A 16667-nucleotide genomic window follows, 5' to 3' on the forward strand; every position below is an offset into this window, starting at 1 on the left:
AAGTAAGCAATACTTCAGATGTCAGATGGTCGCTTCTGCCCTGAGCTACTCAGCACACAGTTCAAAAGGGGATTTTAAAAAAAAAAAGAAGAAAATCTCTGTCTGAGAGAAGGACTGGATCAATATACCCTTAAAGCTGCAGAACAAAAGCAAAACCTCATTCACCTGGTCTCTGAAACCACTTCTACCTCAAGACATTTCATGAAGCGTTTCTATGATGGCACACAGTTTGAATGGAGCATGATAATAACACAGAGAGGTGCAAAACTTTTAAAAAATGTAGTCCAGTTCTGTGAGTGATCACTTATTTCAACAATTCTGAAATCTGCAACATTCTGTATTTCAACTATGAAATTCAGAGGAGAAAAGTCCTGTAGCAGACATCAAAAATTATTTATTTGTAGTAAATGAAGATTTTTTTTTTTAATATCTCTTAAAGTGGTGATGATCCACAACTGGGAACACCCAGCAACTTCCCAATACAAAAGGGAAAAAAGGAACTGGGAGTACAAGGTGGAAAGATATTAAGTAAACTAAACAGGCAAGTAAGGCTACAAAATATAATTGATAATAATAGCCCACACATACAAAGACTTGCAGCTTTAAAATAGACTTCAAAGAAACAGACTTCAATCATTACTTAGCTACCTCCACAGCTGCAGTAGGTATTTTTATCTTCTTCTCCCTCCCTGAACACACTCAGGTGTCGAATTATATTTGGCACTTCCTAAATTCATAATCCTGACACGTTTCCCAGGACTCGCTTTGTCACATTCACTGTTTGTTGAACTATTGCAATTTGGAGGTACATTTTTACTGTAATAACACTACAACACTTCACTATTTAAAAATTAATGAAGTCACTAAGTGAGGGATCTTCCAAACTGCTGAGAGCTGGCCCGCCACTGCTCTCAGCAGAAGCAATCACCATTTCAGCTCCAACTGCAATAACATCAGAGGTAAGTGCTCAAGCAAACATTCATTGTTACCCTAGAAATGTAAAGAAATAAGGGAAAAAAAAAAGAAACCAAAAAACCCAAACAAACACCAACCAAACAAAACCATAGCATTAACTATGTCTAATTAATGGTAATACCCATTTATACAGACCTTGCATCTGGTAGCTATAGGGAGCCTGTCCAGGTTGAGGTGTGCTAAAGCTGGCACCATAGCTTAGAAATCCTGTCTGTCCAGGTGACTGTGACTGTGCCAATCCACCTTCTGTCTTGATGCCTGCCCACAATGCACCTAAATCAGTTAGTGACAGCAAATCTATTTGTTCGTATTCAAACAGGGATGGAAAATAAAACCACTTAATTAACAGCACTTTTAACATATACCTAATATTGAGTGCATGACAGAATGAATACCGAGAGCATGTACAAATGAACAGGGTAAGGGCAGTCTAAAAGCACACATAAAACTGAAGTTCACCAGGGAGAGGTTAAATTCAAAACCGTGTTTCCAATAACTGCAAAAGAAATTTATACATGAACAGGAAGTTGCATTATTCTTTTTTTCCTTTCCTGCCAGAGGCTAACTTTTCCATATATTCATGACATTTCACAGAGGTAGATTAGCAACTTTATGTGACTTTAATGAAGCATAAAATAGCCAAGCTATCCCACCATCCACCCATTAATGACATAACTGAGATTTGCATTGTATAATATTCCTACATGAAAATTACATGGCTATGAGTTCAACGGCTTTCTCAGGAATTAGAAGTGGATAAAGAGAACTAGCAGCATTAAGTGTAGTTATGATTTTCAAAGCTAATTAAACACTACAGGAGGCATTCGGTCTTTTAACAAATAAACACCTAATAGACAGGAACTATTCCTGAAGCAATCTCTCAAACTGGGAAAAACATAGCAGAGAGTCATTAATCTGCCCTGACAGGGAAATCCATTACACATCACATTACCCTCTCATTTCCAAATTTAATAATAAAAGAATCCAAAGTCCAATTAAATGAATGACTTGTCTCTCAACTTCACTGATTCTTCCACCAATTTGTAAGGCAATGAGCAAGTGAGTATCAGCAAGTGAAACACTGAGAGAGTGCACACAATCCAGCCTCTGTCTCTTAGTTTTAATTACAAGGTTGTCCCAACATGCACCACCATTTAAAAATAATTATAGCCAATGCAATAGAAAAGTAATACAATACTCTTAGGTTTCACTGTGGCATTCAGCGATACCTCATTGTTCAGAAACCATTGTTATTTGAACCGAATTAACTAAGTGTGAATTAGTAACATTCCTTTCAAAATCACTGTTAATCTGAGGCCATTTCCTGCTTGGATCTTTAAATTAAAAAAAAAAAAATCAACAATATTTGAAGGTGCAAGAGGGCTGAGAAGTTCCTGTGTTTGTACAGTTAAATATCTCCCTTTATACAAGTGGCAGCATAGTTTCTCCTGCCATTTAAATCATTATTTTTCAACTGCTCTCATTAATTACCATTAATTCCTTCTGCCAGACTTGCTAACTGCCAGACTGTTTGCTTGTTTTTCCCTGATGCTTACTTGCTTCTTCTGTTTCATGTTACAATTAAACAATCACAATGACGAATCTGACACCTCTCTTCCAAAGGGAAACTCCTGCTACAGATGTTTTGGTATCAACGATCCCTATTTGTTGTCTGTTAAAAGGACTTCTGAAATCCCGATTAAATACTGCTTAGAGAAAGTTTAACTAAATCAAGCATTAAACTTTTAGTCCAGCTTTAAGAGCCTGATTCGACTCTGTTTCAGACAGAGAGGGAGGAGACGATCAAAGGCAGCGGCAGGAGGATGCCACTTGAGTGAAGACAACTTGGCACTGATGTGCGCTTTTGCAAACCTCCATGCTATGAAGAGCCTTTCATCTCCTGGGACTTACTCTTCCCACCTGCTCTCATCCAGAAGGTCTTCACTCATCAGACCTTGATGTTCCCTTCTCCTTCTCCCAAGCCTAATGCATGCAAGGAAGCGGGAAGGGACAGGCGACTGTCAGTATCTGGAAAGAAAAGAAGTTAAGCGAAGCCTTTGCTAGATGCTGGTACTGGAGCGGCCAGGAGGAGGGAGCTTCAGGAAATTCTCCAGCCTCCTCAGAGGCTTTACAGATGAAGCAGAGCCAGGAGCCCCTGGGAGGCAGCTGTCAGTGGCATTCCCCTCCACCCCCTATCTGCCCGCGTGGCTGCACCACGCTGGAGCTGGAGGAGTGGAAAAATGAGGAGGCTCGAAGTGGACTGGAGACAGCACCTTCCCAAACTCTGCCCTAAAGAGAAAGTTTGAGGGAGGTTGATATGGGAATTCATTAATACTTTGTCTTCCAGTAAGCCCCAGAGTAAAGAAACAACAAAAAAAGAAGCCACCTACTCCAACTCAGTTTCTCCTTTCACAGATGCCATGTGTCCTCTCTTTATACCTGCTGCAAGCTCTCTGCCTGGATGAGAGAAAGGCAAGGCAGACAGTACATGAGGTCTAAGTTGCAGACCCAAGAGGAGAATTTTGGCTCTAAGCAAGGCTTCAGTTCTTGCATGTTGCAAATGAGCATCCCAGTGTTCCCCATGTATTTTATTTTGAGAGCTCGGATTATATAACATGCCTTAAAGATGCAAAAATATATATGGTGTTAGGTCTCAAAACTTTTAAATGGTTATTTGCTTTAAAATATTACCGCTATAAAGTACGTCATCAAAGAGCACCTTAGCTCCGCTCAGGAGGTACTGTCTGAAAAGAACAAAATGCATTAAAATCCACTCGGGTCAGGAGCTGGGGGGTTCAGTGGCCAAAAGTAGCTCTGCAATGTAAAACATTCAGCAAAATTCCCCCAAGTCCTAGGCACAGGGGATGGACTGGGAAAAACAAAACAAACCAAAACAAAACAAAAGAGCAGGCAGGCATGTTAACCCCTGGCGAGTAGTTGCCAAGTAAAGCAACTCTCAATTATAGCTCCGACGACAGCGAGATGGTGAAACTCAAGTAGCGAAATCAAGGCCTTGCTGAAGTCAGTAGGAGTTTTACAGTTGACTTCAGTGAGGTCAGGATTTCATCCAGAGGAACCAAACAAAAAAACCAAAAAAAGTCACTGTTTGGGATGCCAGAGCCACAGCAGCCAACTAAGTATGAACATGAAGTGGCTGCAGGAGAAAGGGGTCAAGAAGAGCACAGGGGGGAAAGGGGTCATCTGTTATCACACCCCCGATCCAGCTGGATGTAGTAGACCAGCTCTCATCAGCAACATGAGCTTGTTGTGGTGGGGGGAAGAATCCCCATCTCCATAGTCTTGAAAATGTAGTTTAAATATCCTTAAAGTATTTTGTTTGTGTAAGTTTAAAATATGTGGAATGGAACTGAAACATCCGATTCATGTTTAAAACTATATTTTTGGTGGTAAGTAATCAAGTTTATAGCCACAGGAAAAATGCTTCATTGGATCATAATTTTTTATATGTTAATAAAATGTGTTTTCTTAAAGGGAAATAATAATCTATTTTTTGTGCCTGTTGCCCAGAGTAATCTGCTGTAGGATATGCTTGAAACGGAATGGATTTCACCTTGCAGATTTCAGGATGAAAGATTCACCAGTTTTGCACTTAGTTTTAAGGATTTTAAGAGGCACAGCTTGTACTGTGAGTTCTGTCCTCTTGCTATAAAACTTACATTACCTGAGTCTATCTTTACAAAATACACTGCTAAAAGTATGTGGATTGTATATTTTCAACATATTCCCCCAGAGGAATATAAGACCTATTTTCTAATAATGCATCCTTGCTGCCGAACTGCTATGTGGTCTGCCAGCAGACAGTCTGGCAGCAAAATGGTCTCACCCACAGCAGCTTGTTTTTAAATTAATTTTTTTTTTAAATATTTGCTACTTAATATTATCTCTTTCATCAGGCAGACAGAGCTTTAGTGGTAATTTACCTCCATTTTCACCTTCAGGGAATTTTAAAACACTGAAAGTGAGATTTTTTGGTGGAGGTCTTTTTGAATCAGTTTTTCACCTGCTGAAAGTCAGTGCAGATTTTCTGATTCGCTTGGGTTCCAGTCATCTGGATCAGCTGAAATTCAGACCTTTATGGTCTCAACTTACCCTACTGTGTTGCTGGAGAGCAGAGCTCCTCGGCAAGTCACCAGGAGCTGTGCCTGTGTAATGGAAGTCCCTAGATCTCTTTTCCAATTTCACTGCTGGTTTTTTTACATCACAAATAAAAACCTCATGAACCTCTCTCCTTGATACCAAAACAGAGTCATCCTCTTGAGTAGCTTCTTACGTTTCTAATACTTAAATTAAGCACCACTCCAATGGGGAAATTACCAATCTTACAAAAGAAATACTCGAGAGCACAGCTGTCCCACTAAGCACTGATGCAAAGCTCACGTAATCTTGCTCTAAAAAATATTTACCTCTGGAATAAAATAACACTGACATGATTTCTTACCATATGAAGTGATTCCATAGGGTTGGCCGGGCTGGGGGTAGGTGGCATAAGCTGCAGCTTGTTGCATCCCCGTTGTAAACTGTGTCTGCCCATATGCAGCCATCGTTTGTGAAGAGGGGGTAGGAAGAATATGTGGGTATGGTCTGCTATTGATTACAAATGACACAAAATAGGACAGACACTGCATTAGACAGACATGCATGTACTTATTTTTAGCCTTATAATCCTGCTACTTCATGAACATATAATCATAGGCTATGCTAGAGAACAGAAACTGTAGGACAAAGACAAAACAACAACAAGGGATAAATAATAAAAGAATAAGTAAAATAAGAAGTTTCCAAATATTTTAAATACATTCTTAGCAATTTTTAAAATATTTTTTTCCCTGGAAGCTGCTGTGGTTTAAATTATGACTTAACAGATGGACCCAATTATTATTTTAAATGAGGTTAAAATCTGCTTATTTCAGTTATTATTACTACTACTATTATTATTTTTAAAAGATATCATACTTGGAAGGGTAAATCTGTGGTGGGGAGAACTGGTGTGTTTGTCTTGGGCTGAAACCACTGCTTCCAATTGCTGCACCAAGGAGAAAAGAAAGCACACAGAAGTGTAAATACACACACCAAAGATAAATATTATTTTTCCTAATAGAATTTCAGAGTATTAACAAGATTTTAATTAAATTCAAATATCATCGATACCTTAGATAGAAAATAATATTTTATCAGGAACTATACAAGAATGTTTAACATTAAAATCTTGATTACGATTTTCAAATACTAAATTGCCCCTTTGTACAGCTCCTGGGCAATAGTCTATTCTTTGCTCGCACACAGACAACATTTTCAATGCAAACAATCTATTTCCTAATGGAAACATTTCCCTTCATATTTTCAAAGGATTATTGATATCTCAAGTGCAACGTTTTATTAACTTTTAGAATTTTTAAGACCTACATTTTATGAAGGAGCTTTATGCATGCCTCGATTGAAAACATATGGCCAGCTTCAGAGCACGTGCCTCTTTTTTTTTTTTTTTTTGTAATTCCATAGTGCAGACAATCTATTACCATATTCCATTTCCTTCTCTTTTGCCCCATCTTATCTGCTTTCTAAAATGCTTTCAGGCCTCCAAAACACTCAGTATTGCATAAAGATGTCCCGACCAATGTGCAAATTTTCTTAGTGGAAGACTTCAGCCTGGGAGGCTAAACAGTGAGCTGCTCCCTGGCAGCCCAGCCGCTGCTGACACAGAGCTTTGTGCCAACCCAACCCAGTTTCTTTTGGTATTTCTTGGTGCTGCCGAGAGTGTGGCAGATGTGCCAATGTGCTCCAGACGTTATTTTCAGGAGCCCCTTCGCTCTCTGGTTACTATTTGGGCGCCGATTCTCCTTTAGGTCCCAGGGCTGGTTTGGAAGCCTTTGCCAGGAAGGGGTCAGCCGCAGGTTATGAGACTACTGTAAAATCAGACAGCCAGAGAAACAACAGGCCCTATTGCTAAGTACTTGGAAATAAACAAGGCACGGATAATTACCCTTTGCCAGCTACCTCTTTCCCGGCCAACTACAGGAAAAATCCATCATCTTTACATGCTGGGAGCACTTGCAAAGTGTGGAGGGAAGGAGGGAATCTCTTTCTGTGCCTTCCACACATGATAGTTTTCTGTGGCCTGTGGGGCTGCAGATACGTCAGACATTATGGTCTGACCTTTAGTCAGATGTACACAGCTCCTATAGCTCTTCTTTCACTCTAGAAATCTCTTTTTTTTTGCCTTTCCAGTTTGGTACTTTCATACTCAACAGCATAGGCAGAAAACGGAGGCTGTGACAAGACCAGAAAAGGGTTGCCTACTTGGAGCCTGACTGGTTGCAAGATGTCAAATTTTGCTATTCTGGAAATATAATCCCACGACAGAGTATTAGATCCTTTTTTTTTATTTGATTTGCGCCATAAAAATGATGTGCTTGAAATACCACAGTTTATCCATGGGTATGCAAAACTGTGCAAACATCTTAGGATTTTCTTACAGCGTTTGTCTCCTGTATGTTAGCAGCTAAAATGTGTTTGGTTTCCAGGAAGAAAAAAAGCCTGACAAAAGAATGAATACCTTGATAATAACAAATTAAAATAAATAAGACCTACCCCTCAATGACAACACCAATCACAGAGGCAGGTGTTTACTCACAGAAAACAGGAGCAATTTACTCTGGGCCAGAGTACTCCCTAGTGAGACTCTCACTGAAACACCAATGGACATCAATAAGCCTGGTGCTGTAATTCTCCTTACTCAGGGAAAACTCCTATTGACTTACACTGTCTGAGTAAGATGAAGAAAAATAGGCATACGCTGCAAAGTGCACAAGACTTTTTAACAGCTGTGCACAGGTTTAGACCACCTGGGGTAAGAAAATAGTAAATGAAAAAATGCTGAGCTTAAAACCTTTGTTTATTCCTTACCTGATCCTGAGAAATTGTCTAAAGACCCGTCTGTGGTAGTAGTAGTAGCAATCTCACTGCTGCTCATTGGTTCTGTTTTAACTATAGAAATATAAATAAAATATATTCTATATGCACCTAATATTCTTGCACACGCATGCACACACACTCACTGCAGCCACAAATTCAATGAAACAAAAATCTGCTGAAAATGTTTTAAATCATGGCTACAATATTTTGCATTTTATGTATTTGTGTATATGAACAATGCAAAGTACTGCCAGCTATGATTTACACATACATATAAAATGATCAAGATGGTTATTTCTGTCCCCAAGGAATAAGAGCCACTGTAACAAACCAGAAGTCTCCATGCAATTCTCTGCACCTGTCCTGATTTCTCTTAATCCTGCAGACCCAACAATAAGAGTCCACATTTAGATCAGGTCACACAGACATTTACAGGCTTGAAAGACAGCAATTTGAATAAGACAAAAAAAAAGGAAATATTTTAAAGTGGGTTTCTCTGAGTCCTGTTTGATTTTTTTTTTCCCATCCAAATAACTTTTCAGAGGAAAATTTGTGATGAAGTAAAACACTTTCCTCGTGGTGGATTTCTCCTCTCAAAATGAAAACCAACTTTATACTCAGCAACACTGAATAAACACAGAGCACACAGTCCTCGCCAGATACTTCAAAGAACACTTTTACATTTTATTTCCTCTGCCCCAGCAACCCAATGTGGCTGTCAGAGAGTGAAAAAGAATGAGAGTAGAAGAGATTCTCTCCTGGCTCATGCTGCTTCACAATTAATTATTCATTAATGACTTTTAATAAAGCCTCAATTAAAAAAACAAATTTCCCTTTCTGCTACTCCAGCACAATCTCAGCACAATCTCAGCACAATCCATGGACAAAGAATGGGGCTGCCCTGGCTTGGATGCAAACAGGCGCAATCCCTCCTCCCAGGGAGTTACCGGATCAGCACAGCCATCTCTCAATCCCATTTTTACATACCCAGCTTTTGGAGTTACAGCACACCAAAAGCAACTGAGGGTTATGTTTCAGAAAACAATGGAGCTGATCTTACTATCAACATCCCACCACTTTCGGTCTTGTTGAGACACGCAGTCACCGCTTCCCACACGCCAGCACGGGTGCATACCTGACCTTTCGGCGAGGCAATTCAGCAACACTGCAGAAAGTGAACCCGAGAAAACCAAGGTAAAGTGCACCCTATTTGACGTGTAAAGCCTTAGTGTAATCTTGACATAGATGTGTGCGTATGTATGTATGTTTGGCTATACATCTGTGTTCAGGAATTGCAACCATCACCAGCAGAAACCCTTCTGGTGCCAGGTTTGCAAAGGGTGAGAGAGAGACACTTTCCCCTTTTGACAAAGGATCTTTCCTTTCCTTGCCAATCCAAATTCTTATTTCTGCATTCCTCACTATTTCCTTCACCTGACCTCATCCAAGGGATTTACTTGCAAACTCTCAAGATTTTACTAATCGCCCACTGTTTTCTTTTGATTCTCACACGGGATGTTTTGTCTGCACACACTAACTCAGGAGATGAATTCCAGTTCCACACAGCTCGTAGCTCTTCTACATCTGCATTAGCAAGCAGTGCAGCCCAGCAAGAAAAGTTTCATGGAGTGAAATAGTTGGTGCAGAGAGTCCAGTATCCACGGTTCAGGCATTATGATGATAGGTTTAGTTTTGTCCCAAGGATGGAGCACCCATCAGCAGCTGGAGAATGTTGGCTGTTCTCCTGCAGAGCATCTTTTTTGAAAGAAGTGAAGTCCAAGAGACTTCACAAGGTGAATTTATGTGTGGTAAGAAAGCGTGACCAAGAGGTTCACTTCAAGAGTGCACTCATGATCTGAATTACAACTCTAATACAAATGCATTTCCTAAAAACACAGCATATAACACATCCAATATCCATTTCATAACTAAATACTGAAAGTCTAACACACAGGTACAACAATATATTTGTTTATCCCGAGTAATTTTCCAAAAACTACCAGATTTTAACAGCAAGTCCTACACAGTTTGTTAATCTAGATACCAAGAATTATAGCATCTACATGATCTTCCGCTTTTTCTTAGAAATTTATCACAGCTACATTTTACAGTCAGACTAACACTTCCCCCATAGACTACTCCAGCTTTCCCAAAATTTTGCAAGTCTTCTGAACCTAATTTCCACAGTACAATTACACTTCTGGAAATAACAATGAAAGATGCTTTTCTCTATAGCTGACAGCTGTGGGAGAGGAAAAGAGATGAAGATGACACAGATCAATCTAGCTTAGGGTAAGGGGTGGAAGACTTCGGTGTGTGCTTTCTCCAATCTCCCTCTTCTCTACTGGAGAAACAATTCTTCTATATTCCTTATAAAATAAAATATCATTGTTCGGATCACTGCAAAGTAGCAGCCCAAGGACTATGCTGAGCCACCTCACACACCACACACTTATAGCATCCTTTGTTTTAGATAAAGATTTCTAGGATTATTTCTTTCTAAGTGGATGCAAATGCCTCTCTTGCCATTGGTTTAAAATGTACTTCACGTGCCTTTGCCACTTATCTGGATCTCAGGTCCTTGTTAAATTTACCATTTTGGAAAAAAAACCTCATCAAAATGGAATTTATGTCTCTACGGGTGATCAGCAATATTTCAGTGCAACTATGTTTATAACTGAATGCTATTTACTAAACATATGACTTTTGAAGATACAGTAAAACATATGAAGTACACTGCAGTGCCTTCTTCATGGAAATGAATTCTAGTTGCTGACTGAGGTGCTTATAAATTTTTCATAACAACTGTTCCTTATGTCTCCTCTCTTAGCAGTTGTATTTCCTGAATATATGAAAAGCCAGGATAAGAAAGGCTGTTCACATTATTCCTGATCTGGATACCCATTAGTAGGGTGATAACAAATAAGCCCTATCATGCCATCTTTAGGAACAACCATGACCTTAGCAGACCTTGTGCTGCAGCTAGTTGGGAATTTAATAACAATGGATAGGAAGTGAAAAGCCCTTCATTCCCCAAGCATTTTAATCAAAATGCCAGAAAATGACTGCATATTTCCTTCTGTCTGAGCCTAAACATATTTCAAGAGGATGAAAGCTTGCTATACAAAGAAATAAACTGAGAAGAAACAGCCATGGTTTTGCCAGTTGGAAATATTCACCCCTGGATTCTCACTGCGTAAGACAAAAACTGACCTGCAATGGAGCATATGTCTGGGGACAGACTCTAGCAGGGCCTGTTTTGATAGAACAATGGGTAATGGTTTTAAACTAGAAGAGGGGAGATTCAGGCTAGACAGGAAGAAGAAATTTTTTATGATGAGAGTGGTGAAACACTGGCACAGTTTGCCCAGAGAGGTGGTAGATGCCCCATCCCTGGAGACATTCAAGGCCAGGCTGGAAGGGGCTCTGAGCAACCTGATCTACTTGAAGATGTCCCTGCTCATTGCGGGGAGGTTGGACTAGATGACCTTTGAGGGTCCCTTCCAACCTAAACTATTATATGATTCTGTGATCTTTCCCCACAGAATCACAGGGGAAAAGAACTGCAAAGGGATTTCCTAAAGTTACAAGTCTACCAGTCTATCACAGCAGCACATCAGCAATCCAGGTCTATCATGAGAGGTGTACAGAGCTGTCCAAGGAAGCAAAGCTTTGGTCAGGCACGGATCTGACCCTGCCACGTGCTCCTTAGGCATGCTCTGGATTTCAGCTCTCCACATTTTCCATGACAATTAACATTTCTGCAACGTGTCCTAAGCTTTCACAAGATGACACTGGGCAGTCAGTGGGAATATTGCCACATGGACATAGAACACATTGCAAGCTTGCCAGGAACTGCCAACAGCACGCTCAGTCATGGCAGAGACAACAGAAAGTGAAACAGGAGAGTTTCATTTTCTACTGCTCCATTGTCAAAACAGAACTTAACAGAGGTGCAGAATTATCAGACTTGTATTATAGAACAGACTGTGATCTAGCAATATGCTACTAAGTTTCAGTGCTGGCAAAATCATTGATGTAACGAAACAGACTATCAAGAAATTCAAGACAAAATCCAATGTGTTTCTAATCTGCTACAAAATTTTAAGTTATTTAGAATTTCTGATATAGATTGGGTTTATATTCCAAGGAGCTTAGGAAGCTATAACAGGGAAACATTTTTCCTCCTTATTTTTCTTTTCTAGTTATGTATGATTCTGAAGACAAGATTTTAAGAGAAACTGTATAAGGAAACAACACAGCAAAATAATAGAAAAAGTATGACTAACAAATAATAACACACATGCTAGCTCTGAGAAGAAAAGAGCACACAAATTCTGAGATCGCATCATTGCTGATCTGGCATTATATCGATTGTCGAGATATTTCTACACTCAAAGACTCCAAGTGCAATGCGCCCTGTTTTGTCAGCCTTACAAAAACCTTACAAAAGGCAGTTAATAACAACTTACATGGCAGTTTCTGAACTCTACCATGAAAGAGAACTTCAGATGAGAAACGACAAGTTCATGTGTTTCATTGGTTAAGTAAGAACTTTCTGAACTCACAGTTTGTCATGCAGTCACTGGGGTATATAGCAGTAAAGAGTGCTGTGAGGAATGAGATGCTGGTTGTTTTAAATATGGATTCAGAGACCTAACATTTGGCCATTCCCAATACAAAAGTCATATGAATACATCATAAAGATTGCACTTTCAAGCACGCAAATAGTAAGGTTCTTAAATATATTTTTTAAATTACTTTGATTATCTAAACTACATATAAAGCTTCCTTTCCTGAACTAGTATTTGTCAACAGCTATGCCATAGACATTAAACCAGAATAGAAATATTGTAAACATGGCTAAGTTATTAAATTGGTTTTAATTTTGCATTTAATAATTTTGAGTTAATACTATAATGTTATACTCTTTGTGTTATATGACTAAGTGGGCAAAATGAAATAATTCTTGGCTGAGAGCTCTCAGTGTTCACAGAGCACAAAGAATGTCAACAAAATAAGCAAGGCTTTCACATTTGTTTATAGACATACATATAAATACAATCTCTAGCCCTATTTTGTTCTGTCTCAAGGTGACATCTTCAAATAATGTTAGCAGCTAAACACTCTGTGGATACAAATTTTCATGACAGATACTGCCTCACCATAACTTGATTGCATATTTTATGTATCCATTAGTATTCATACACTATTTTCCTTGATACCATCCTCTTTTCGTACCCACTAGAAGCCCAAAGCTCTCCTGAAAGCTCGAAGAAAATTATTTGTCACTAACAACTGGACAAAAATTCTACCTTGAATCTCTAAGCTGATGATATTTTCCATTATTTCATTCAAACTCTCAACTGTTTGCACTGAAAAATCTTGCAGTTATAAACAGGTTACTAAAGGTTACAAGTTACTTATAAACAGGTTACTCAATTATACTAATTCTTACTCAAGACATTATTTTCTCTTTTTATCATAGACCATCAAATCATCAGCTCCTGACCACAAAGCCAGATAAATTTACTCACTCCTGCTTCTCAAAGCAGAGGACTCTTCCTGAATTTCATTTGCCTGGAAATTACCAGAAGGTAATTACTACAAGGTAATTTCCAGCCTAAATTTATGTTCAGCTCTCAAAGAAAGTCCCTGCACAAAGCAGCACATTCTAGTTCAAGCCCGGACTGTTTCCTGCTTGCTCCTTCCTCTGCTCCAAAATTTCTGCAGTAGGTGGGCTGCAGTTACATGTAGCCTTCAGTGCATGCACGGTTCCCCCACGACCTTCATCTTCCTTTTATGTTACACATTACAACTAAAAGAGCCTTAATGTCATCGTAACCTGCTCACCTAGCAGTAAAAACCTTGAATTTACAAAGAAATGGCATCACTGCTGCAGTGCAAAATCAGAAAGAACATCCAACACCGAAACCACCTGGGTGGAGACAAATTTGCATAGTACTTGTAGCTGCTAATCAAGATTTAACCCAGACCTTCACCTGACAAGTGTAGCCATGGGTTAAAATAGTCTCATCCACTGTAGTTAGGAGATGAGAATAATCTGAGTCAAACTAATGTTCTTATCCCTTCACACTCATTTGTCCATTCACACTAGATGATTGTATCTCTCCTGTCCAAATGGAAGCAGCATATATCCAGAAACAATCATTTAGAAGATTAGATTTAGAGGATTCTTTTCTTTTCTTTTTTATCTTTTCTTTTCTTTTTCTCTTTTCTTTTCTTTTCTTTTCTTTTCTTTTCTTTTCTTTTCTTTTCTTTTCTTTTCTTTTCTTTTCTTTTCTCTTCTCTTCTCTTCTCTTCTTTTCTCTTCTTTTCTTTGTTTTTGTTTTTGTTTTTGTTTTTCTTCTTAAATCCTTGATTGGGAACCTGACCATGGCAGTTGTCCTACACATATGTAATAGTTTGCACTGTGTCTGTGTAAAATATCTGTACTCTTTAGCCAAAGCCAGACAGAATGACCACACAATGTCACAGTCTCAGCCATTAATGGCAAAGAAGGTTGTCTTCAGCCACCTTCTGGAAACACAGAGGGTTTCAGGTGAACAGAGAGCATCACGGAGAAGTCAAGTCCACTCTGCAATGTAGCTGTACAAGATGTAAGACTGAGACATGAAGACAGAAACAGAATACAAAGCAGGGGCCATCTTTCATAAGTGGGAAATAACGTCCTCTACTTTGGCCAAGGTCTGAATTGCAGGACTTAAAGCCAAATTCACCTGGACAAAGAAGGTCAGTGTCAGCTTGCATTCCCCTCTGCCCAGCAGCAGCAGCAAACTCCCCAGCTTGTCTCATCAAGCCAGGTAGCACAGGTACTACACTCACTGACCTAGGGTCAAATGACCTGGCTAACCCTGAAGTGTGACCAAGTTTCATGATTTTTTTATCTACCTGTGATAAGCAAAACTCCTCAGAAGACTACAAGATGCAAATGTAAGTGCTAAATCATCTGAAGGGTCAGAAGTCTCTGAAGTTGCTAAGGCTCTTCAAACATCACCCTGTTGTCTATTAAGGTGTGAAATTAGACTGAGATTTCTATGGTTCCCTGGAGTTTCTGCTGGTGCGCACCAACGGCAGGGGCTGGATTGCCTTCTCGTCTGTATTACTGGTCTGGTGTATGATATTTCTATCTTACGCTGTGCAATCGCACAATTGCACACATGAAAATCACACATAACAGGCTGGCCCCACTGCAGAGGCGTTGTTCCCAGTGCAATGTGTTGCAGTTCCAGTTTTTGGTGAAGCAGTGAATATCTTCACAGGTTCTTGACATCCCACAGGCTGTGCAAAGCCACTGTGCCAGGAGGGCTCTGGGACCCTCAGGCACACTCAGAGGGTGCTCTCACACCGCCACACTCCATCCACAATCTGGAACAACATGTGCTGTGAACATGTTTATGAGAAGCTGGCAAAAATAGATTATATTAAAATAATGGTGCTTCCAGATGTTCCATTCTTTTTCTTTTTTCAAAGACCTTTGTCATTCGGAGTATTTTCTTTCCCTCAGATGTCTGTGAGAACCAGTGTTGCTATTGATTTTTCACTTAAATGAGGTTCTTTCCTTCAGGAAAATGATATTTCTAAATATGGAAGTATCCCTGTGCCAATTACAAGTTTCATACCATCAAGCTCTTCATCACAAACAGAAGTCTAGAAACTTCAGCATACATTAATGGCAGAAACTCCAGAAATGAGCAATTAAAAAACACTAGAACCCAAGCATCTCCCGAAGGAGGATCATTTTGTCTAAATGCCATCATTTACCACAACTTTGTGCCCCAAAGTACACAAAATTATTAATAACTCTTACTAAAAAATTTAAAATTATTCACTGCTAAAGTGCAGGCTTGGTTTTAACACCTGAAAAACTATTATGAGTGCTACAAAGTATTGTTAGAATTACAATGCACACTCAACATATCGTTTACTTACAGAAATCTACATCATGTGCTGTAACAACCACCAGCACACACCTTCTCTATGGATTTCAACATCTTATTCCACCAAGTAATCTTCAGAAAATACTGAAAACATTTTTTTCTCCGTTCTGTAATATTGCAGCTCAACAGCAAACATACTACACAGTGCTGCCTTCTGAAACCCTGAAGATGGATTTACGTTCACCAGACTTAAAACAACCTTTCTAATGGCCAACTATCAGATAAGTCATGTAGTGGGGAGCTTTGACTGCCTTTGTGTGGGATCTCAATCTCATGTTGCAGCAGATACTTAAAGAGTGAGAACCCTTTTTTTTTTCCAAAGGAATTTTGATGTCCAATTCCCTTTGAAGCCTCTCTTCCTATGTATCTTTGAAAATCTGATCTTCAATTTGTTATCCACTCAGAAATGAGAGCAGAAGCAGCTCCACACTCCTAACGTGAATGAAGTGTAGTTGCTTGGAAAACCATGTCTCCTTCTCTCAATCTTCATCTATTCTTTTCCATTCCAGTTGCATAAAACAACATCACGATGGGCCAAAGGCTCCTGTTTCTCACTTTATGTAATCCATCAGAACTGATTTACATTCTTTAGATAAAAGTAAAGATCACTGAAGGCAGAAACTGGATGCAGTTGTTCGCTATGGAAAACAGCTTTGCTGCTCCTTTCAAATGTATTGATTACTCGCAGACTTTCCCCTCTAAAGTATATTGACCAAAGTGGGTGCTCTTGTTGGAATAGCCACTAGCTGTTGGACAAAACTTAACAAATGGCAATTTTATTAGCTTCTGTTGTTATTC

At 39.3% G+C, this 16667-nt stretch overlaps 1 protein-coding gene across 17 annotated transcripts in view; it reads right to left on the reverse strand.

The window, feature by feature from the left end:
• Positions 1 to 16667, reverse strand: part of EYA1 (EYA transcriptional coactivator and phosphatase 1) — a 178819-nt gene that overhangs the window by 64572 nt on the left and 97580 nt on the right. For 8 of the 17 annotated variants that reach the window (XM_065627176.1, XM_065627183.1, XM_065627182.1 and 5 more), the window contains 4 exons: positions 7900 to 7980; positions 5950 to 6019; positions 5435 to 5580; positions 1111 to 1248 (listed from right to left, as the gene is read on the reverse strand). In XM_065627176.1, the coding sequence (XP_065483248.1) occupies positions 1111 to 1248; positions 5435 to 5580; positions 5950 to 6019; positions 7900 to 7980 (435 nt within the window). The remainder of the gene's footprint in view (positions 1 to 1110; positions 1249 to 5434; positions 5581 to 5949; positions 6020 to 7899; positions 7981 to 16667) is intronic. The other 9 variants (XM_065627185.1, XM_065627184.1, XM_065627180.1 and 6 more) reach the window with 5 other exon arrangements.

Source organism: Caloenas nicobarica, chromosome 2, assembly GCF_036013445.1.
Source record: "Caloenas nicobarica isolate bCalNic1 chromosome 2, bCalNic1.hap1, whole genome shotgun sequence".
Taxonomy (NCBI): Eukaryota; Metazoa; Chordata; class Aves; order Columbiformes; family Columbidae; genus Caloenas; species Caloenas nicobarica.